Source organism: Hemitrygon akajei, chromosome 8 (genome assembly GCF_048418815.1).
Source record: "Hemitrygon akajei chromosome 8, sHemAka1.3, whole genome shotgun sequence".
NCBI classification, from domain to species: domain Eukaryota; kingdom Metazoa; phylum Chordata; class Chondrichthyes; order Myliobatiformes; family Dasyatidae; genus Hemitrygon; species Hemitrygon akajei.
The window spans coordinates 7,238,992-7,264,402 of record NC_133131.1 but is presented as its reverse complement, the minus strand read 5'-3'; the positions used below and the strand labels follow the sequence as shown (position 1 = coordinate 7,264,402).

The 25,411-nt window shown below is 39.6% G+C and overlaps 1 protein-coding gene across 2 annotated transcripts in view; it reads left to right on the top strand.

The window, feature by feature from the left end:
• Nucleotides 1-25,411, top strand: part of med13a (mediator complex subunit 13a) — a 187,311-nt gene that overhangs the window by 8,867 nt on the left and 153,033 nt on the right. For both annotated transcript variants that reach the window (XM_073053133.1, XM_073053134.1), the window contains exon 2: nucleotides 6,286-6,520. In XM_073053133.1, coding sequence (XP_072909234.1) covers nucleotides 6,286-6,520 — 235 coding nt within the window. The remainder of the gene's footprint in view (nucleotides 1-6,285; nucleotides 6,521-25,411) is intronic.

Below are 25,411 nucleotides of genomic sequence, written 5' to 3'. Positions count from 1 at the left end.
GTACACAGACATAGAGTTCTCTGCTGTGCTTTTTTGGCTGTACAAATGCATTCCAAAGCAGTTAGAGAAGTTAGTATTAAACCTGCTGATTTACTTGCCACAGATGTCTATCTGTAGTAAAAGTATTACTGCAGAAGTGACTATTACAGTAAACTCTGAATTTTCTGCTATTTTAATAGGTTAATAGAATAAGCTTGAGCAAAATATAAATGTTGGAAACCTGAGGAAACTCAAATGCATAGAGTCAAGTGGTATTAGGAAGATGAAATAGAAAATTAAAAACTAAAAATGTCTGATTTAAGCTTTGATGAAAGACCATGTTAGTTTGTCTTTAAGCACAAGTTGCCTTCCAGTTTTATAATGTTAGAAGCAGAATCCTTGAGATAATCTGAAATTTTTCCACTTTCAACTCAATTGCCTGAGATGTATTGCAATTTTCAGAGTTGTGTTTCAGTACTAATTAATATTTTCTTGAGCTAATTTTTCTGTAAAGTATATTTTCACTTGCATGTTGCTTACACAGTTGAGGAATCTGGAGCTGTATTAGAATTTTTGAAAATATACTATAACATTTGGGATGGAAAGAAGAACACAAGGAAATCTGCAGATGCTGGAAATTCAAGCAACACACACAAAATGCTGGTGGAACACAGCAGGCCAGGCGGCATCTATAGGGAGAAGCGCTGTCGACGTTTCGGGCCGAGACCCTTCGTCCTGACGAAGGCTCGAAATGTCGACAGCGCTTCTCCCTATAGATGCTGCCTGGCCTGCTGCGTTCCACCAGCATTTTGTGTGTGTTGGATGGAAAGAAGTTCTGCTTTAGACTTGTGTTAATTGAATTTTTTTCTTAAAAGGGGGTGTGGAGGAAAATAGGGCTGTGGTAAGTGAATTGCATGATATGTCTGTAATTAGAACTAAATTAACCTAAAGAGACTGGGGCCATAATTCTTTTAATGTCTTATGGATATAACTTCTAATTGGGTGTCTAATTTGTCACTTTTGTTGTGGAGCTTGAAAAGCCACAGTAGGAAATAAAGCTAACCAGTTGCTAATCTGAACACTGAACAGAAACTGCATTTGCCTGCATGATTTGACAAATTGTTTAAAAATGTATTCAATAGATATAAAGAGTTGTCTTTGTGGAATTGTGTACATTTATTAAACATATATTGGATGGAAGTGTATTCACTTGTACTAAAAATATTGTAATTGATTCACTGTTGAATCAACTGGTTTCAGTTGAGTCAATCAGTTCTGACTTTTGAAGTCTTGAAAGCAGTTTAGTTCCTAGTTAATGGAGCAAGGATCAAATTATACTTGAAGACAATTTTCTGTGTATTGAATTTAGTATTGCATTACTTGAACCTGCATGTTCATGATCTTTTCAAAAGCAAAAGGTGTAAGCTATTTGGCACTTGCCCATTCATCGAAGTTATGGCTAATATTTTTATTTTCAGTGCTGCTTTCCTGTACCAGGAACAACCTTGATTCCCTTATTGTCTCCTATTTTTAAAAAAAAATCATTGCTCTGACCTGAATACATTTAATGATTAACCTCTGTAACAGTCTTGAGTAGTAAATTACAAAGATTCATGGCGTCTGGTAGAATAAATTTCTTTATTTAGCTTAGATGGCTGGCCCCTTATTTTGAGACTGTTTCTCATTCTAAATGCCTCAACCAAAAAAGTGACAGCTCTACATCTACGCTTATTGAGCCCCTTAAGAATTTTTTACGTCTCAATGAGTTTGCCACTCATTTCTCACATGTGACTGCACAGGCAAACACCTGAATAATCACACTGTCAAGTTTGCCGATGACACAACAAGTGGGGCTCATCACCAACACAGATGGCCTACAGAGAGGAGGTGGAAGAGCTTGAGACTTGGTGCCAGGCAAATAACCTCTATTTTAATGTAAACAGGATAAAGAAGGTTATTGACTTCAGGAAGACTCGCACCACTCACACCGCCCTTTACATTGGTGCCACAGCAGTGGAAATTGCAAGCAGTTTCAAACTCTTGGGAGTGTACATCTTGCATAACCTCCCATGGTTATAGAACACATCCTATGCAGTCAGGAAAGCTCACAAATGCCTTTCTGAGGATGCTGAAGGGAGCTGGATGGTGCACATCTATACTCGTGCAGTAGAGAACATCCTAAAGGGCTGCATCACTGCTTGGTATGGAAACTGCATTGCAGCAGACAGGAAGGTTCTACAATGAATAGTCAGAACTGCCCAACGCATCACTGGCACCAGCATACCCCTCCTCTTTCCCCCCCCCCCCCCCACATCAAAGGGATGTATACAGAAAGCTGCTGGAATAGTGCCAGTAAGCACCCTGCTCATTTACTGATTGTCTCACTCCCATCAGGAAGGAGACTACATAGCATCCACTCCAGGACCACCAGACTCCACAACAGTTACTTTCCCTATGCAGTAAGGCCGACTTAACACCTCTACCCACTGACCCATCCCACCACAACTTTATTATTAACAAGAGAAAATCTGCATGAAGGGTCTCAGTCTGAAACGTCGACTGTACTCTTTTCCATAGATGCTACGTGTCCTGAGTTCCTCCAGCATTTTATGTGTTGCATGACATTATTATTGCCTGTCAGAGTCTCCTCATGTACAGACACTCTTGTGCCTTGTGTCACTTTATGGACATAAAATCGATCTATGTATGTAAGTTATCTTGTGTATCTATATTTATTGTGTTTTTTGTATTGTGTTCTTTACCTTTTTTTGTGCTGCATTGGACACAGTAACAATTATTTTTTCACCTTTACACTTGTATACAGAGAATGGCATTAAACAATCTTGATTCTTGATTGATTCTGAATCTTGAATATAGGCCTAGTCTGCTTGATCTCTCCTAATAAAGCAAAGCCACTCTACTGGAGTAGAGTGCTTTCTACTAGAAAGTAGTCTGGTGAACCCTCCCTGCACTCCCTTTATCACAGATCTTTTCTTGGGTATGGAGACCAGCCCTGTACATTCTATTCCAGACGTGATCTTGCCAGAATCCCTTGTAATTGGAGCAACATGTCTCTATTCTTATACTTCATGTTGCTTGCAATAGTGGTTAATACACTCTTTTCAACTACTGGTTGAAGCTGTATATTAACTTTGTGATTTGTGTACAAGGGCACCCTGATCCCTCTGTACACCAATGCCATTTAATATCTTGGCATTTAAAAAAAATCTGCTCTTTAACTAAAGTGGATGGCTTGGCGTTTTTCTTTAATTATATTCCATTTGCCATGTCCCTTTGCTTGTACTAAATTTCATAATTCCAAGAAGGAAACTCTTTATCTACGGAATACAGAATCTATTTTAAAACAATTTGTCAAATCATTCAGGCACTTGGGGTTTCTGTTTAGTGTTTACCTAAAGTCCTTTTTGCTCCGCATATAGTGCACACTGCCTTGTGGCTTTATCATCAGCAGACCTGTATTGTATATAGTACATCTTGATTCCCTCTTCCAAGTCACTGATAAAGATTAAACCAGAACCAATCCCTATGACACCCATTGCCTCCAGCCCAAAAATAACCAGTTTATGCTTAATCAGTCAGCCTACATCAGCATATTACTCTCAATACTCAAAGCCATGACTTTTATTTTGGTTTTGAATATTTATTAGTTTTAAATCATTACACAGCCAAAACAGCTTCTAATTAGTGAAAGGACATTTGCAATTACATTGCTAACTTTGGAATCTACATTTAGAATCCAACATTCCTTATCCTTTCCTTCTGAATTTCTTTCGATGCATCTTAGTCAATATCCAGTCCCTTATTAATATACATATTTGGCTGGTAATGAATAAATATTTTGGTGCAAGTCTCAAGGTTTGCTGGATCTTGGTAGCCAGTGGTAACATTCACTTCTTGTTTAATACTTTAGCGGCAGCCTTGGTGGTTTTTGTGGCAATATCTTTCTTAGTAACTGACTTGATAACACCAACAGCCACTGTCTGTCTCGTATCACGGACAGCAAAGCAACCAAGAGGTGGATGTTCAGAAAAGCTCTGGACACACATGGGCTTAGATGGTATCATGTGAACAATGAAAGCCATGACTTTTTAAAATTGTTTGATAATCTGTTGTATGGCATAAATCAAGGGCTTTCAGAAGATCCAAATTCAGTACATTAGTTGTCTTACAAGTTGTACCTCAAAATTCCAATGGACTTGTCCAAAGTTGTGTCCCTTATCATAAATCATTTGACTCCAAAGTGCCCTGTTTACCACTTCTTTAATAACTGCAATGAAACTACCAGAACCTACTTGTGTCAAGTGCACTGGACTGTAGTCCCTGTTTTTTTTTCTCTCCTTTTAAATTGTAAGGTTACATTTCCTACTATTTTATCCATTGGAAGTTGTTCCATGATTTTTGGAATTTTGGAAGCTGACTGTCAGTGCATCTGCTGCCACCCCTGTTATCTTTGTGAAGTCAGACATCAGGTCTTATGGATTTATTGTATGAGTATTACATTTCTTAACTAAAGCTCATTTCTTTGAGCTTATTTTATTCTAAAGGTGTAGTACTTTACAATTTCTGGGAAGTTTCTGTGGTTTGTTTAATTTCTCTGTTCTCCAGCTGTAAGGTAGTCACTTTTTTTTTACGTATCTGAAGATGTTACAGTCTGTTTCTCACTAACCTCTCATTCTGTTTTCCCTTTATCAATATCATAATCCTCCTTTGATTCTGATATTTTATCAGTACTCAAGCTTTCTGTTTTTATTGGCAATGTTAGACCCTTTCCTTTGGTCTAATACTGTCTTTAATTCTAACCATGACTGAAACACTTCTCCTGTTTTTTCCCTTAATGGAGGTACATATTACTTATTTATACATTAATTCAGTTGTTAGTCTGCTTGTTTCTGTTTTTCTTGATGTAGGTTACCAGTCCACCATAGTCAACATCTGCTTTGTCACTTTGTAGTTTGTCTTTAATCAGATTAGGTGCCCTGGTATCACATTACGGTAGTTAATATTTTTAATAATTGCAGTTTATTGACTAACTTCTTAATTCCTTTTACTATTTTAATTGCTCTTCATTAAAGTTCCAGTAGAATGGGAGATTCTCTAGTAACCTGTTGAAGGCATTTTGCAGTTAGGTATTCAATAATGGCTTCTTTTTGATCATTGAATCATGGGGAAGGTGGGTATAATATGTCTGCTGTAATTGCATAGTTTAGTGACTACTTTGATATGTCAATTTGTTGTCACACAGGAGGCCAAACCAAATTTTACATTGATTAGGCAAACACGAGGTAATCTGCAGATGCTGGAAATTCAAGCAACACACACAAAATGCTGGTGGAACACAGCAGGTCAGGCAACATCTATAGGAAGAAGCACTGTTGATGTTTCGGGCCGAGACCCTTCGTCAGGACTAACTGAAAGGAAAGATAGTACGAGATTTGAAAGTAGGAGGGGGAGGGGGAAATTGCGAAATGATAGGAGAAGATCAGAGGGGGTGGAGTGAAGCTGAGAGCCAGAAGGGTGATTGGCAAAAGGGATATAGAGCTAGAGAAGGGAAAGGAGGGGGGGAAGAAAAGCTAAATATATCAGGGATGGGGTAAGAAGGGGAGGAGGGGCATTAACGGAAGTTAGAGAAGTCAATGTTCATGCCAACTGATATATTTAGCTTTTAACCCATCCTTTTTTCCCTCTCTTTCTGCCCATCACTCTGCCTGTTCTCCATCTCCCTCTGGTGCTCCCCTCCCCCTTTCTTTCTTCCTAGGCCTCCTGTCCTATGATCCTTTCCCTTCTGTAGCTCTGTATCCCTTTTGCCAATCACCTTTCTGGCTCTCAGCTTCACCCCACCCCCTCCGGTCTTCTATCATTTCGCAATTTCCCCCTCCCTCCTACTTTCAGATCTCTTACTATCTTTCCTTTCAGTTAGTCCTGACGAAGGGTCTCGGCCCGAAACGTTGACGGCGCTTCTCCCTATAGATGCTGCCTGGCCTGCTGCGTTCCACCAGCATTTTGTGTGTGTTGTTTACATTGATTATGTGCAGTAGGGCACAGGAATTTGGTTTATCTATATGCTTTCACATTGAAGACATTTTAGTATTATCCTGGATCACTTATGACTGATGGATTAATGGCTGAATGTGGGAAAATGTTTTTCTTTGGTCTTGCTGGTGAGGAGTTGAACTAGAGATTTGAATTAAATTCCTGTTGTCCTAGCTTCATATCGAATAACTTGCCACTTTGAAAGTTTGTTTTTATTATAGCACAAGTGACTTTGATGCAATTGTGTCTCTCTAGGCTGACCTACCTGGGATTAAATGGCGCCGTTATTCGTGGCAAGGTCCTGTTGGAACACCACTCGTCATCCCAGTGGCTGAAGATGATGCTATTCTTTGCAGTTTCAGCCGTTGCTTGAAGGCTAATGTACTTTGTGTCTGGCGAAGGGATATGACACCTGGCCACAGGGAGCTTTGGATTTTCTGGTGGGGCGAAGTTCCAAATTTTGCTGATCTCATTCATCATGAACTCAAAGGTGAGAGTGAAAGTGGAGCTGATTGTGACTTTTTAAAATATAATTTTTATGATCTGACACCTTGATCAAGGCTGCAGTTCTCTTGGGCTGTATAACGCGGGTGCTATATTGAGGTATACAATTGCTTCCATGGCCGCACTCAGCAAATGACTGGGTAAGGTATGGGATAGAGGATGAAGCAGAAATGAAAAACTGTCTATTGAAGTCAGTCATCAATATTTTCCCAAAATAGGTGGCTGTTCAGTAACAAGTGGTGAAATGTCATAAGATAACTTGGCCAGTTTGTTTCTCACTGTTTTAAAGGACTCTAAGGTTGTAAATTAATGTGGTCTAATCCAACAATGGCCTCTAAAATAATTGCACCACTACAGCTTTGTTCTTTAGTGTAGCTTTCTGCAACAGTTCAGAGATTGCAATCGCTTCATTCCAGTGAGTTAGTTCTCGAGCACATTCTTCTCCCTTCTCTTTTCATTAGTGTCAAGACAATTGAGTGCCATTATCTGAAACTTTACTCATTAGCCCTTTGTTTTACCACCACTTTTTGTGGCACTTTTTAAAGGAAAACTGGTGTTTTTAAAAAAAAAACATTTTGATGTATTTCAAAGTGCAAGTGTTTAAATATACTGCAAAAAAAATTCAGTGATCTTTAAAAACTACAGGAACCAGATTTTGGTTTTGTTGCTCCATGCAAAGATGAGGTCAAAATTTTGCAAGGTTTTAGAGTTGTGGTTATAGGGCCTTTGAGTTGTACAGCACAGAAACACCAATCCCATTTATTCATATTAGGTCTGTAGCCTGAGGGGTTAAAATATCCTTTCTAAACATCTCTCTCACTTTAAACCTGTGCCTTCATGGCTTAAGAGACTTGCACCAAGGAATAAAGATTTTTTTCTACCTTCCATGTCTATCCCCTCTTAATTTTCTATACCTCCAAGCAGGTCCTCTGGATCAGCTGGGTTTGCTTTCTCTGTAGGAGTCTCTCCTTAACTGAAATACTCTGATCCAAGGAATTTTTCCAGTGAATCTTCTCTGCACCATCCGGTGCATTATGTTACATCAGGTGTGGCCTGATGTTTTATGAAACTCTTAAAATGAAATCCCAGCTCTTGTAAACTATGCCATAGCCAGTGAAGGCAAGCATCTCATCTAACCTTCGCCGCCTTTCCACCTGTACTGCTACTTTTAGGGATATTCAAAGTTCAGAATAAATTTTATTAAAATTTACATAGATGTCGCCATATACAACCCTGAGATTCATTTTCTTGTGTGCATACACAGTAAATCCAAGAAGCACAATAGAGTCAATGAAAACACGAGGAAATCTGCAGATGCTGGAAATTCAAGCAACACACAAAATGCTGGTGGAACGCAGCAGACCAGGCAGCATCTATAGGGAGAAGTACAGATGACGTTTCGGGCTGAGACCCTTCGTCAGGTCTTCTTTCAGTTAGTCCTGACGAAGGGTCTCGGCCTGAAACGTCGGCTGTATGTCCTGTAGATGCTACCTGGCCTGCTGCGTTCCAGAATCAATGAAAGATTGTAACCAACAACCTGTTGGGTGTAAAAGACGACAAACTCTTGCAACTACAGAAAGAAAGAAGAAAAAAATAATAAATAAGCAATAAATATCAAGAATGAGATGAAGTTTTTTTTTGAAAGTGAGTCCATAGTTTGTGGGAACAGTTCAGTGTTGGGGCAAGTGAAGTTGAGTGAAGTTATCCCCTTTGATTCAAGAGCCTGATGGTTGAGGGGTAATAACTTTCCTGAATCTGGTAGTGTGGTTCCTGAGGCTCCACCTTCATAATAGCACCAAGGAGAAGGGAGCAGGGACTCGCGGTCCTTGATGGATGCTACTTCCGTGTGACATTGCTCTATGTAGATGTGCTCAGTGTGGGGAGATAGATACTTCATTCATCCCCATGGGGAAATTCAACATTTTTCCAATGTCCCATACACTTATTTTAGCAAAACTAATTACATACAATACTTAACTCAATATAAATATGCATCTAAAATCACCCTCTCAAAAAGCATTAATAAATACCTAATAAACAGGGCTCTCCCTGTGATGGACTGTGCAACATCCTCTACTTCTCGTAGGATTTTAGGTATTGGTGTTTCCATACCAGGCCGTGATGCAACCAGTTAGTATACTCTCCACCACACATCCATAGAAGTTTATCAAGGTAGAGACGTTGCTTTGATTTCTTTGCTGGCTTGTGGACCTCTATTGATTTCAGGAAGAGGAGACGATTAGCTACTTGGTTTTGTTGACATTGAGTACTCGCTGATTGTTGTGGCCCTCCCTCAGCCAGATGTTCAGTCTCCCTCCTATATGCTGTTTTATCACCACCTTTGATTCTGCCAACAACAATGGTGTCATCAGCAAACTTAACTTTGGCATTGGAGCTATACTTAGCCTCGCAGTCCTAATTGTAAAGCAACTATAGAGTGGGGGCTAAGGCTCTCAGCATTGTACTTGTGCTAGTGGAGATAGTGGAAGAGATGTTGCCACTCCAAATTGACTATGGTCTGCAATTGAGAAAATTGAGGATCCAGTTGCACAAGGGGCTATTGAGGCCAAGGTCTTGAAGCTTATTGATTTTGAAGGTATAATATAATTGGATGCTGAGCTTTAGTTAATGAAGGGATTTTCTGATGTATGCATCTTTGCTGGCCAGATGATCCAGGGTTGAGTGAAGAACCAATGAAATGGCGCTTGTTGTGGACCTGTTGTGCCTGTAGGCAAAATGGAGTGGATCCAACTCACTTTTCAGGCAGGAATTGATGTGTTTTATCACCAACCTCTTGAGGCACTTCATCACTGTGGATGTAATTGCTACTGGATGGTAGTCATTGAGGCAGATTACCGTGTTCTTCTTGGACACTAGTATGATTGAAGCAGGTGGATATGTCAGTCTGCTGAAGTGAGAGGTTAAAGATATCAGTAAACATTTTAGCCAGCTGATCAGCACAAGTTTTTAGTACTTGGCCAGGTACCCCATCTGGGTTGGATGCTTTCTGTGGGTTCACCCTCCTGAAGGATTCTCTCATGTCGACTTCAGAGCTGAAGTTACAGGGTCATTGGAGGCTGTGGGAGTTTGAAGGTTCCTTCATGGTCAAAGTGAGTATAGAAGTCATTGAGCTCATCTGGGAGCATAGACTTGTCACCCATGTTAATTGGTTTCACTTTGTAAGAAATAATAGCATTCAAGCCCTGCCCCAGCCGTTGGACATCATTCAGTGATTCAGCTTTGGTCCAGAATTGCCACTTCAAATGTGAGTTGGCCTTCTGGAGATCATACCTGGACCTTTTGTATCTTGGTCGTCAGACCTGAATGCCTCTGATCTGACCTTCAGTAGATTGTGGATCTCATGGTTCATCCAGGGCTTCTATTTGGAGAAGGCACAGATTTTGTGAGGACACACTCTCTTTGACTTTTTATAAAGCCCATGACAACCGGTGTATTTATTCTGATTTTTCAAATCATTTAACAAAATGAATGTTAATAAATGGCTGACCTGCAGTTGATTTGCAGAGAATTAGAAATCCAGCAGGTCACAACTGATGACGATGAGCTCTGAAATTAATCAGTAAGGTACCATGTGTTGTTAGTTGGTGCTGTTGTAGCTGATAGTCCCACATTTGCTGAATTTGAATATTTTGAGACTGTGCTCTCTAGTTCTGGATACTCCCAACTATAGGAAACATCCTGTCCACATCTACCCAAAATAGCCCTTTCAACATTCGGTAGGTTTCAATGAGATCCCCCTGCATTCTTCCAAAACTGTTGACAATACTTCAAGTGCAGCCTGACTAGTGTCTTTAAAAAGCTTCAGCATTATCTCCTTGTTTTTATATTCTATTCCCCTTGAAACAAATGGCAATATTGCATTTGCCTTCTTTACCACAGACTCAACCTGTAAATTAACCTGGGAGTCTTGCACGAGCACTCCTAAGCCCCTCTGCACCTCTGATGTTTGAACTTTGTCCCCATTTTGATAATCTGCACTATTGTTCCTTTTACCAAAATACATTATCATGCATTTCCTAACACTGTATTACATCTGCCACTTTTTTGCTATTCTTCCAATTTGTCTAAGTCCTTCTGCAATCGCATTGCTTCCTTAGCTCTACCTTCTCCTCCACCTATCTTCGTATGATCCACAAATGTTGCCCCAAAGCCATCAATTCTGTTATCTAAATCATTGACAACACAATGTGAAAAGCAGCGGTCCCAATACTGACCCCTGAGGAACACCACTAGTTACTGGTAGCCAACCAGAAAAGGCTCCCTTTGTTCCCATTTGCTGTGTCATGCTTGTCAGCCATTCCGCTATCCATGCTGGTATCTTTTCTGTAACGCCATAGGATTTTATCTTTTTAAGCAGCCTCGTGTGGCACTTTATCAAACGCCTTCTGAAAATCCAAGTAAATGACATCCACTGCCCCTCTTTTGTCTATCCTGCTTGATACTTCCTCAAAGAATTAACAGATTTGTCAGGCAAGATTTCCCTTTAAAGAAACCATACTGACTTTGACCTATTTTATCATTAGTCTGTTATTACCTCGAAACCTCATCCTTGATGATAGACTCCAACACTTTCCCAACCACTGAGGTTAGGCTAACTGACATATAATTTTTTTTGCCTTCCTCCCTTCTTAAAGACTGGTAAAGAAAGATAGTTTCACTGCTGTTGGGTATGGAGATCCAGGATTTATACCCAGCGATGATGTACAATTGGTGATGTATTTCCCATTCAGGGTGGTGGCCTTGTATACCTACTTGTTCTCCTTGGTGGTAGTAATCACAGGTTTGAGAGATGCTTGTTAGAGTAACCAAGAGAAGTAACTGCAGTGAGTGTAGTAAATGGGTAATGAGACAGGCCATATCTGCAGGAATGTAATCACACCCAAGGCTTCACTCCATCAGTCTGTCCATAGCTTTTGCAATTTCTCATCAATGGTAACTCTCTGGATGTTGATATTGGGATTTGTGTAATTGAAATGCTTTTGAGTATCAAGGGTAAGTGGTTAGACTTATTAGATAGCCATTATCTGGTACTTTCATGGCCTGGGTGAGTATAATGATATGTAGATGATATTGTGTGGGTAGTTAGGATTCAGTTTGACTTCCATTCTTTTATGGCTTCTGAGATGATTAAGGCCTTCGATGGATGGAGTGGGGGGTATATTTACACAGGTCTTGTTTGCTTCAGAGTCAGGTTTATTATCACCGGCATGTGATGTGAAATTTGATAACTTAGCAGTAGCAGTTCAATGCAATACATAATCGAGCAGAGAGAGAGAAATATAATATAAATTAAAACATAATAAATAAATTAATTATGTATATTGAATAATTTTAAAAAATGCAAAAACAGAAATACTGTATATTTAAAAAAAGTGAGGTAGTGTCCAAAGCTTCAGTGTCCATTTAGGAATTAGATGGCAGAGGGGAAGAAGCTGTTCCTGAATCGCTGAGTGTGTGCCTTCAGGCTTCTGTGTCATCTACCTAATGGTAACAGTGAGAAAAGGACATGCCCTACGTGCTGGAGGTCCTTAATAATGGACGCTACCTTTCTGAGACACTGTTCCCTAAAGATGTCCTGGGTACTTTGTAGGGTAGTGCCCAAGATGGAGCTGACTAGATTTACAACCTTCTGCAGCTTCTTTCGGTCTTGTGCAGTAGCCTCTCCATACCAGACAGTGATGCAGCCTGTCAGAATGCTCTACATGGTACAACTGTAGAAGGTTTTCAGTGTATTTGTTGACATGTCAAATCTCTTCAAACTCCTAATAAAGTATAGCCACTGTCTTGCCTTCTTTATGACTACATCGATATATTGGGACCAGGTTAGATCCTCAGAGATCTTGACACCTGAGGAATTTGAAGCTGCTCACTCTCTCCACTTCTGATGCCTCTATGAGGATTGGTATGTGTTTCTTTGTCTTGCCCTTCCTGAAGTCCACAATCAGCTCTTTCATCTTACTGACATTGAGTACCAGGTTGTTGCTGCGGCACCATTCCACTAGTTGGCATATCTCACTCCTGTACGTCCTCTTGTCACCATCTGAGATTCTACGAACAATGGTTGTATCGTCAGCAAATTTGTAGATGGTATTTGAGCTATGTCTAGCCACGCAGTCATGTGTATACAGAGAGTAGAGCAGTGGGCTAAGCACACACCCCTGAGGTGTGCCAGTGTTAATCGTCAGTGAAGAGGATATGCTATCACCAGTCCGCACAGACTGTGGTCTTCTGGTTAGGAAGTCGAGGATCCAATTGCAGAGGGAGGGACAGAGGCCCAGGTTTTGAACTTCTCAATCAGGATTGTGGGAATGATGGTATCAAATGCTGAGCTATAGTCGATGAACAGCATCCTGATGTAGGTGTTAGTGTTGTCTAGCTGGTCTAAGGCTGTGTGGAGAGTCATTGAGATTGCGTCTGCGGTTGACTTATTGTGGCGATAGGCAAATTGCAATGGGTCCAGGTCCTTGCTGAGGCAGGAGTTCAGTCTAGTCATAACCACCCTCAAAGCATTTCATCACTGTTGATGTGAGTGCTACTGGTCAATAGTCATTAAGGCAGCCCACAGTATTCTTCTTGGGCACTGGTATAATTGTTGCCTTTTTGAAGCAAGTGGGGACTTCTGCCCATAGGAGTGAGAGGTTGAAAATGTCCTAGAATATTCCTGCTAGTTGGTTGACACAGGTTTTCAGAGCCTTACCAGGTACTCCATCGGGACCACCTACCTTGTGAGGGTTCACTCTCTTGAAAGACAGTCTAACGTTGCCCTCTGAGACAGAGATCACAGGGTCATCAGGTGCAGCAGGGACCTTCACAGCTGTAGTTATGGACTTCAGATTGCTCAGAAAATCTGAAGTGCTCCTTCACTTAAAACATTTGTGACTTGGGGGTTCTTGAGTCAGTGGGAGTGATGCATTTTCTTCCCCCAAGGAGGTCTTGTGTACTATTCCACTTGCTGACTGATGTCTTCAAATTATATGTTTCACAGCGTATTGCTGGGCATGTGAATAACATGGCCTGCAGATAAAGTGTAATTGGATGCTGGTTTGAGAGAGGTACTGACATTTTTTTGCTTATTCTTTTGGTGGATTCGAAGAATTTTGTGGAGACCATATTTAGTAAATTTTGAGGTGGCTTGTATAGCTAGTCCATGTCTTGGAAGGATACAGGAAGGTGGGAACTATTGTTGCCTTGCAGACCTTTGGTTTGGCAAGACTAATGGTCTACAAGATAACAATAGTTCCCATCTTTCTTAGCTGTTCTAAGACTAAAGTTTTTCAAGTCAAGTCAACTTTTATTGTCATTTCGACCATAACTGCTGGTACAGTGTATAGTAAAAATGAGACGACGTTTTTCAGGACCATGGTGTTACATGACACAGTACAAAAAACTACACTGAACTACATAATAAAAAAAAACAGAGAAAGTTACACTAGACTCCAGCCTTTTCCCAGACGGAATAGTATAGTATAAGATTGAAAACTATTGAATTTAGTAGTTCAAAGGATGTAGAAGGGAGTTTTGAACAAAAAAAATTTTAAAGTAGTGTTCTGCAGGAGCAGTTTTGTCGAAAATGGGGCTCATGTTCCAATCACAGTGGTAAAGCAAATGAATTTTTAAAGTTTATTTTTGGACTGGGCTTAATGGAGAATATTACATTGTGTACGAGATGGTTGAAGGGCTTTGGAAAGTCAGGTGGTGAGTCACCTAGTGAGTCTGAACTGCTAGTTGGTTTCCATATTGATGAGAGACTGTTTAAGGTTAATAACCAAACCCAATTTTCAACTTTATCGAATCTAAGTTTAGTTTCATTATGAAGAACAGAAAAAATACATATTTGAATGGGGAAGGTGAAATTTATAGCAAATATGCATTACATTAATGTCAAAATTTACTGTTCAAGGACATACTCAAGTTGAGTAACATCTGCAAACAGTTTTGCTTCTGAAGAGTTACTGGATTTAAGTAGAGAAATTATTAAATTGTGTGGGAAGGGACAAGCAATGTTGGAGAGAACAAAATGAATGCAGTTGCATTTGCTGAAAATCTGAAATTGATTGTTGCCAAAATGGGTTGATCAAGTAGGATTTGTGGAGGGTGGGGTGATGGGAAAACTACTTAGATTTATAGGTGAATGATCTTACAATCTTTAAAGCTGTAAAGATTAAGATTTGTTATACGGGACTTATTACAAATAAAGTGCCTGTGGTGTGTATTTTCATGGTCTTCTGCTTCTGTAGACCAACCATTTCAAAGTTTGATATGTTAATCTTAGCGTTATTTAACATTTGCTCTATAACCTTGCATCTCCTAATGAGTGTGTCTCAATTTTTGTTTTAAAAAATATAGTTAGTATTATTTGCATCAACTTCTGTCAGCACTGTTTTTAAACTGACTTCATTGGATTATATTTATTTTGTAGCAAGCATTGCTGAGGCCAAATCCAATAGAATTGAATCAGACAAGTGAAGCACTGAAGTTAATTTTATCTCAATTCCAAAATTGATATCATGGAAATATTTAGTTTTGCTGTAGCTAATTGTACAATGCAATCAAATGTGGACCTTTGTAAAAATAAGTTTTGGATAACGAACGTAAATGGCTTTTTTTTAAAACCTCTAATGATCTGAAAAACAAAACTGCAAATTTGAAATTCCAAAATGACATGATCAAGCAGCATGTCTGAGGGGAGGCAAAATCAACGAGTTGGGTTAATGAACTTCTGCAAGTTACCGGTAAATTCTGATGAAAGGACGTCAGCCTGAAATTTCAACACTTTTTCTCACTGCGTAATCCTCTGAATATTTCCAGCACTTCCTAAATTTCTTATGGAATCTACAGTCGACCTATTTTGTTTTCTTCATTTCTGTAATGCCAAAATGTGACTTGGGCATTTATTTGCAAGGTTGTCCGATTTAAACCCACTGTTAACTGGAGGTTAAATGGGGCAATAAAGGAAAGTGATGGAAGGTGTCATTGGTTTATCTGTTTGAGTACCCTTTATCTGAAATGCTTGGGACTGAAAATGTTTTGGATTTCAGATTTTTAAGGGGATTTTAGAACCTATAATGAGATAGAATGACATTGCCATCATTTCCAACCCCTGCTTTTATGTGCCATCAGTGAGCAGTCTTTGACGTACACTTGTTTATCACACATGTACTTAACAGTAAAAAATATTACATACCATTAATTTAATGAAAATATACTGCGTGCAGAATAATAAAAGCAGCACAGCAGCATCAGGAGAAGTATTATCAGAATCAGCTGTTGAACAACAAATAATGGTAAATTTTCAGCCTCCACTTATGATGGCGTGTTTTGATTTAAAAAGTTGCCATACACTGTATTTGTACTTTAGTTCTTTTAAGATTAAAAACAATCAGCATTGTAAACTTGTTCTAGTGCTAGATTTTCATGATCAGACACTTTAAAAATTTAATGTTGTGCCTTTTCTTAAATTTCTGCAAGTAGCCTGCTGAATATTTACAATTGCCTTCAGTTTTCAGTTTGTCAAATAGGTCTTTGCTTGTTTCATCAGCATACTGTTAAGACCATAAGATATCAAGGCAGAATTAGGCCATTTCATCATGGCTGATCCATTTTTCCTCTCAGCCCCAATCCAACGTCTTCTTTCCATGTCCATTTATTCCCTGACCAATCAAGAACCTATCAACCTCTTGCCCTAAATATACATACAAGATTTGGCCTCCACAGCTCCTGTGGCAATGAATTCTACAGATTCAGGCTAAAGAAATTCCTCCTCATCTCTATACTGAAAGGGTGCCCCTCTATTCAGAGGCTGTGTCCTCTGGTCTTAGACTCTCCCACCATGGAAGACATCTTTTCCATATCCACTCTATTAAGGCCTTTCACCATTCGTTAGATTTCGATGAAGTCGCCCCTCATTCTTCTGAATTCTAGTGACTACAGGCCCAGAGCCAGAAAACGCTCTTCATATGACAAGCCATTCAATCCTGGAATCATTTTCATGAACCTCCTTTGAGCCCTCTCCAGTTTTAGTCTTTCTAAGATAAGAGAGCCAGAACTGTAAGATAAGAGGCTTCACTAGTGCTTTATAAGGTCTCAACATTACATCCTTGCTTTTATATTCAGTCCTCTTGAAATGAATGCATTTGCCTTCACCACCACAGCCTCAACCTGCAAATTAACCTTTTAAGAAATTCTGCACAAGTACCTCCAAGTCTCTTTACCCCTCAGATTTTTGTTTTCTCTCCATTTAGAAAAAAATCAATCCTTATTTCTTCTACCAAAGTCCATGACCATGCACTTCCTTACACTGTATTCCATCTGCCACTTCCTTGTCCATTCTCCTAATCAGTCTTGAGTCCTACTGTAACTTCTCTCTTTCCACAAAACTACCTGCTGCTCCACTGATCATCATATCATTTGCAAACTTTGCAACAAAGCTATCAATTCCATTCTCCAAGTCATTGACATATAACATTAAAAGAATTGGTCCTGACACAGTCAACTAGTCAATGGTGCTGGTCAGAAAAGGTTTCCTTTATTCTCACTTTGTCTCCTGCCAATCAGCCACAGCTTTATCCTTGCTAAACTCTTTCCTGTAATACTGTGGGCTTGTAACATGTTAAGCAGCCTTATGTGGCACCTTGTCAAAGGCCTTCTGAAAATCCAAGAACACATCATCAACTGATTCTCCTTTGTCTATCCTACTTGTTGGCCGTCTTTGAAAAAGTAACAAATTTGTCAGGCAAGATTTTCCCTTGAAGAAACCATGCTGACTGGCCTATTTTATCATGTGCATCCAAGTACCTTGCGACTTCATCCTGAGCTCCAATGTCTTCCCAGCCACTGAGATCTGACTAACTGGCCTATAGTTTGCTTTCTTATAAATCTTCTTGTAATTTTCCAGTCTTCCAGAACCATTCCAGAATCTAGTGATTCTTGAAAGATCATTGCTAATGCCTCCATAATCTCCTCAGCTACCTCTTTTCAGAATCCTGGGGTGTACACCGTTTGTTTCAGGTGACTTGTCTATCTTCAGACCTTTCAGTTTACCAATAAACTAGTAATGGTAACTTCATACACTTCATCGCCACTGACACCTGGAGCTTCCGTTATACTGCTAGTGTCTTCCACAGGTAAATGGCATATATGTTCACTCTGACGCTGATGAATTCATTCTTTCAATACTGTCCAAATTTTTTTTGCCTTGTGCAGTGTTTTTCTATTTTACATTAACTTCTGTTAATTGCATGTGTGAAGTCACTTCTCTTAGCTGTCTGTGGTGTGCAGAGACCTGTTCATCACCTGGGTACCTTCCCAGCACCTTGTGGAAATTTCCTTTTGTAACGTCATGTCAGCGCTCAAAAATTTCACATTTTGGAAGACTTTGGATGAGGGGTGCTCGGCCTGTACAATCAAGTGGTGCCTTTTCACTAATATTCGCCTTTGACAAAACTCCCTGCATTTACTTACCTAGACTCTTTGACACTACCTATCAGACCTATGATCTTTGCACCAAAAAAGCAAGATATTTGGGTACATAAGGACACCACCTAATACGAGATACACACACTTTTGATTTGGATGGTGACCTAGCCACAATTCTTTTCAAAATCCTGGAACTCTATCCAGTTATACTGTGGAAAATGGAGTGCAGTAGTTTGAGGTTGGCTGGTTAACAGTACTTCCAAAGTCTATTGGGATGAGCCTGAATTTAATATGGTTAACATGTAGGATTACCTTGATGGCCTTTTATTTAGTTCTGATCCTTAACGATTCTCTTACAGCATGGATGAAAGGAGGTTCCTAGATTGTGTTCCAAATAGGAAGAGGCAATTGGGAATGCTGCTTGCTATTAGGTAGTGATGTTTGACCACCTTCCATTTTGAAGACATTGGAAGTATCTGAATGAAGCCAAACCTGGAAATGTTGGAGAGCATCAAGGTTAGGCATGAAGGATTAGGGCTGAAATTTATTGAAGAAATAAAGGTCAAGGAAATTATAAGAAGAAAATGAAAGAAGTAGAATGGGATCTGATGCAACAGTTACGCTTGGAATGAGGTACCCACCTGCTTTAAGTCGGTTTCAATCATACTGGTGCCTAAGAAGAATGTGGTAACCTGCCTCAATGACTATTGTACAGTCGTATTAACATCCACAGTGAAGTGCTTTGAGAGGTTGGTAATGAAACATATCAACTCCTGCCTGAGAAGTGACTTGGATCTGCTTCATTTTGCCTACCGGCACAACAGGTCCACAGCAGATACCATTAGCTCTTCACTCAACCCTGGGACATCTATTCAGCAAAGATGCATACATCAGGATACTCTTGACTACAGCCTGGCATTCAATACTATCATCCTCTCAAAGTTAACCGTAAGCTTCAAAATCTTGACCTCAGTACCTCCTTCTGCAGTTGGATTCTCAATTTCCTCACTTCTCAGTCAATCCAGACTGGCAACGTCTCCACAGTCTCCAACAGCGCAGTGCACCACAAGGCTGTGTGCTTAGCCTCCTGGTCTACTTGCTTTATACTTAATGGTGGTGTGGCTAAGCACAGCTCCAATGCCATATTCACGTTTGCTGACTTCACCATGTTGTCTGAATCAAAGGTGGTGATGAATTAGCATGCGGGTGGGGGGGGGGTGAGTTGAAAATCTGGTTGAGTGTTGCCACAACAACAACCTCTTGCTCAGTGTAAGTAAGACCAGGGAACGGCCTTTTGACTTGAGGAAACCGGAGATCAATGAGCCAGTCCTCGTTGGTGGGGATCAAAGGTGGAGAGGGTCAGCACCTTTAATTTCTCGGTGTTATAATTTCAGAGGTCCTGTCCTGGGCCCAGCATGCAAGTGTAATTATGAAGAAAGCACAGCAGTGTCTCTACTTCCTTCGGAGTTTGCGAAGATTTGGCATGACATCTAATACTTTGAAAATCTTCTATAGATGTGTGGTGGAAAGTATATTGACTGGTTCCATTTTCAGTCTGGAAAGGAAACACCAGTGCCCTTGAATGGAAAATTCTACAAAAAGAAATCGATACAACCCAGTCTATCACAGGTAAAGCCCTCTCCTCCAGTGAGCACATCTACATGGAGCGCTGTCACAGGAAAGCAGCATCCGTCATTGTGCATCCCCCCACCACCCAGGTCATGCTCTCTTCTCACTTTTCCCATCAGGAAGAAGGTATAGGAGCTTCAGGACTCTTGCTACCAGTTCAGGAAGTTATCCTTCAATTACCAGGCTCTTGAACCAGTGTGGATAACTTCATTCATCTTCACTTGCCCTGACACGGAATTGTTCCCACAACCTTGGTGTCAAGAGCTCTTCATCTCATGTTCTCACTATTTATTGCTATTTATTTGTGTTTGCTCAGTTTGTCTTTTGCAGATTGGTTGGTTGTCTGCCCTGTTGGATGTGATCATTTTTTTTCTTTGATTCTGTTTTGGTTCTTGCATTTACTGAATGCCCTCAAGAAAACTAATCTCAGAGTTGTATAGGGTGATACGTATGTAATTTGACAAATTTACTTTGAACAATGATTTTTCTTCTCACTCATTCCCACTGATTTCTAAGCATTTGGTGAGATAGTTGGTTAGATAAATTTCAGAGGGTGTGCCGCCTCATTTCCCCCCCCCATCTTATCTCCTGGCCTGCCCATCTCCTCCTTTTGGTGCTCTTCCTCCTTTTCTTCCATGGCCTTCTATCCTCTCCTATTAGATTCCCGCTTCTCTAGCCCTGTATCTCTTTCACCAATCAACTTCCTAGCTCTTTACTTCACCCCTCCCCCTCCTGGGACCTGTCACCTTGTGTTTCTCCCTCCCCTCATCCTACCTTTTAACTCTACTCATCTTTTTTTCCTCCAGTCTTGCTGAAAGGTCTCAGGCTGAAATGTCGGCTATACTTTTTTTTCCATTGATGCTACCTGGCCTGCTGAGTTCCTCCAGCATTTTGTGTGTGTGTGTGTTGCTTAGATTTCCAGCATCATCAAATTTTCTTTTGTAATTTTGTTGGATGTGGCATTTGGGCAGTCTGTAAAATTAATCGCAGGGCAAAGTGGTGATGGTGGGGAGCCACGATACAAAGCATTTTGAAATATATTAGGAATATGTTGAAATTCTGTTAAATAAATGTGAAGTGCTGTATTTTGTATTTTATTTAGAAAGTACCCTATTAAGCTTATTATATTAATATAATCTTAAATGTTTCCATTATCTGCTAATTACCATTTAAAGCTAGTTTAGGGCATTTAAAAAAAAAAGTCAGAATATTTCCCAGTTTCCTAACATTGAATTTTGCCATTTTAAGCACTTTTGCATTACAGATGGGCTTGATGAGGAATTTGACAATTTAAAACTTACATTATTTTATTCTCTGTAAATTCCATGCTGCAGGTCTAATGTTAAATTTGATTCAAAAATGCCTTTTAACTTTTATTGTTGCGCAGCTAGTAGAGAAGCTACCTCAGCTGTAGTAATATGTTCAATCCTGAGCTCAGTGCTGTGTGTGTGTCTTTTTTCTTATCTTTCATTTTTCTCTTTTTTCCTTCCTTTCCTCCTTCCGTGAAGAATAAAACAGTATAAAAGGGCACTTTGACATGAACTTGATAAGCTGAAGTTTTGGTAACAACAACACGCACAAAATGCCGGTGGAACACAGCATGCCAGGCAGCATCTATAGGGAGAAGCGCTGTCGACGTTTCGGGCCGAGACCCTGACGAAGACCCGAGACCCGAAACGTCGACAGCGCTTCTCCCTATAGATGCTGCCTGGCCTGCTGTGTTCCACCAGCATTTTGTGTGTGTTGTTGTTTGAATTTCCAGCATCTGCAGATTTCCTCGTGTTTGAAGTTTTGGTAATATGACTTTCTGATTCCAGTGGTTCTTAAACAAAATAGCATTTTAGGTTGTGGCCTTTGAAACAATGGAAGTAAATCCACACCTGTATATTGTGGTCTTGGAGAGCCAGAGGGCTGACAACTTGGCAAGTTCTTTAAATTACCATGGAACCTAATTCTGTGCACTTTGGTAGCGTAGTAGTTAGTGCAACACTTGTGGTTCAGGGCTTTCTGGAGTTTGAAGCTTAATTACGTAGCAGTCTGTAAGGAGTTTGTATGTTCTCCCCATGAACCATGTGGATTTCTGTGGGTGCTTCAGTTTCTTCCCACAGTCTAAAGACGTACTGGTTAGTAGGTTAATTCATCATTGTAAATTGTCCTGTGATTAGGCTAGTGTTGAATAGATGAGTTGCTGAGCAGTGCTGCTAGTTGGGCAGGGATGGCCTGTTCCGCGCTTTAAATTTAGTTAAGTTTTAAACTTTTATGTTCATTACTGGAAGTAATATTTTCAATAATTAAGTACTTTGCTTCATTTACCAGACTTTCAGTTTTGTTGTAAGAAATCATGCTTGAACATTGATTCACTTGCATGTTAGCTCCTATAAATATTTTGGGCTTTGCATGAAATGAAGATTGAATAATTTTAGGCAGTGATACATGAAGTATTATATGTAATTATTAAGCTTTTTAAGCATAAGGTTATGATTTGTTGATTTTCATCATTCTCTGTATATCCATGTGTGAAAAGCATCACTTGCTGAGCTGAAATCGGGCAACATTAATTAGCAGTGTGCAGTTGTGCAATGCTGTTAAGATGGACTTTGGGGAATAGAGGAATGCATTTGCTTTGCTTAATGACCACTGATATAAGCATCCTTCTGTGCATTATAAACCGCTGGTCAAAATTAATTGGAGTATTTGTTGCAAGTACTACAGTAATCACTGCAAAATATTTTTTATTTGAAATACAATGGGCAGTTTTCATTTTTTTTTTTGTTAATTAGTCTGTAAAATTGGAAACTAGAATTTATCTGCTGGGTTGAATCTTGAGTGTAAATTTTTGTCAGATGCAACATCGAAAATGGATCTGTTGATAGAATGTGGTTCTCTTGAATCTTGAGGCACATTATGTTCTAGTTAGCTGACTTAAATTGGGAATTAATCTACAAAGGATTTTAAAACCATAACCATTCTGTAAACCTTGTATAGATCGTTACGACAGAAGGAGGCTAGACAGCCTGTTGAGTCTACGGACAAAATAACAATCTAATGTCTTTCTTTCTTTATTATTTTGCAGTGTCCTTTCTAGTGGTGTGTTTTCCACTGGCTAATTCTCCAAAATTTTAGTTTAAATGTATAACTTCTCTTGATTAGCAAAAAGCCGAGGAGTCAGATGTATCATTGTCTCGGTGCTTAGCTGCTGGAATGATGAGTGGGAGTCTGTTTCATGCCTAATTCAGATACTAGCTTGACAGCAAGAAAGTTAATACGACCTAGCCTAGTGTACTAGTTAATGACTCTTCATTATGACGTATGAACTCCTGAGTATTTCCAGCATTTCCCCATCTCATTTCAGATCTTCAGCAACTGCTGTATTTCCCTTTTTTTGCTCTTTGAAGTTTAATCAGTTAAAGTCATGCATTGGAGGTGTAAACAGCATGGTATGTGGTTGTTCAGATTTTCCAGCTTGGCAGCTGTCATAAGTTTGCTGGCTTGGTTAACTGAACTGTGCTGTAATGGGGAATCAGAATGCTCTTTCAACAATTATTCTACAGTTTCCTGTTTAATGTGGATGTCTCAATATTTTTAAATAGAACATTAGGTGGGAAGTGCATTTGCACATCTATATTGCACAACTAGTATGTTTTTTTTGGGTCTTGGGTGGACAGTGATTACTGGTGTTAAGTAGCCACAAGTAGTGCATCTGATCACACATGCTGTCAGGAAGTGACATACCCAGTTGCAAGGTGCAAATTTGCTCCAGTGTTGTAGGTGAGTGTTTGTCCTTTTATCTGACTACAGAATGATGCCTCACAGCAATTGTTTTGTGCCTCAAATTCAATATTGGTTATTTGGTACCTATGATATTGCAGTTGGAAGGTCATGAGTCAACCTCCTTAATAACCTCAATATTGTTAAATATCTTTTTGTCAACAGCTTGTTCAGGTTTTTTGTTGAATCTGGTAAAAGTTGTGACTTGTTGCTTCAACCACTTTAACCATTTTAAGTAAAGTTGTACTCTATTGTGATGTGTTATTTTTATTTCAGTGATCACAACTTTAATAAACTGTTTGTTAAAAGTCTTATTGGCATGTAACTTAAGTCCATGACTAAGTAGACTTCCAGTTATTGGAGTTCAGCAAGCACTTAACAGGAAGCCTGGATGCCTTGATATCCCAGGTATAACATGTGGAAATGCATTTAATTATGAAAACAAGTTATTCTTTTATTTTGTTGGTGAGGGCAATAGGGAGCTGATTTTTGTCCCTCCTAAGTACCATCCATGATGGGGGAAATGCCACTGTGGTGGGGAGGAATCTTTGTAGTTCTATCCTTTTGCTGTGCCCCCTACAAGGTTGTCATTTTCTCTTTTTGGGAAAAATCTTTTGGGCCTCTTCTGAAAATCACATTTTGATTAGCTTTAAACTTTAGTTTCATGTATATAATTTTAAGAAGTTTGAAAATTTCAAGCAAGTTTGAACATTATTATTGTTCAAATTTGTATAATATTGTAAAATCATGTTTTTGAAAAATTACCACGTTCAAAATTGGAAAGCAGATCTGAGTCTTCCTTAAGACACACAAGGTTAATTCATTCATCCATGATTGACTATAGCTCAGCATTAAATGCCATCATTCCCACAATCCTGATTGAGAAGTTGCAGAACCTGGGCCTCTGTACCTCCCTCTGCAATTGGATCCTCGACTTTCTAACCAGAAGATCACAATCTGTGCAGATTGGTGGTAACATATCCTTCTCACTGACTATCAACACCAGCATACCTCGGGTGTGTGCTTAGCCCACTGCTCTACTCTATATACACGTGACTGTGTGGCTAGGCATAGCTCAAATACCATCTATAAATTTGCAGACGATACAACCCTTGTTGGCAGGATCTCAGGTGGTGACGAGAGGGTGTACAGGAGTGAGATATGCCATCTTGTGGAGTGGTGTCGCAGTAACAACCTGGCACTCAACATCAGTAAGACAAAAGAGCTGATTGTGGACTTAAGGAAGGATAAGACGAAGGAACACATACCAATCCTCATAGAGGGATTAGAAGTGGAGAGAGTGAGCAGTTTCAAGTTCCTGGGTGTCAAGATCTCTGAGGATCTAAGCTGGTCCCAATACATCGATACAGTTATAAAGAAGGCAAGACGGCGGCTATACTTCATTAGGAGTTTCAAGAGATGTGGCATATCAACAAATACACTCAAAAACTTCTATGGTTGCACTGTGGAGAGCATTCTGACAGGCTGCATCACTAGTATGAAGAGGCTGAAAACCTCTTCATATGTATGCACAGGACTGAAAGAAGCTGCAGAGCTTCTGATGATATAAATCTCATCAGCTCCATCTTGGGCACTGGTCTACAAAGTGCCCAGCACATCTTGCGGTGTCTCAGAAAGGCAGTGTCCATTATTAAGGACCTCCAGCAATTCTATGCCCTTTTCTCACTGGTACCATCAGATAGGAGGTACAGAAGCCTAAAGGCACACAGTCAGCGATTCAGAAACAGCTTCTTCCCCTCTGCCATCTGATTCCTAAATGGACATTGAACCCTTGGATGCTACCTCACTTTTAAAAATATATTATTTGTTTTTTTGCATTATTTTTAATGTATTCAGTACATGTATACTGTAATTAATTTGTTTATTATTATTACTTATTATTTTCTCTGCTATTGTATTGCATTGAACTGCTGTTGCTGTTAACAAATTTCAAATCACATGCTGGTGATAATAAACTGATTCTGATTTTAATTTAGTAATTAAGTTGCCATGTAACTTATTTTTAAATAGTTGTTCACACAGT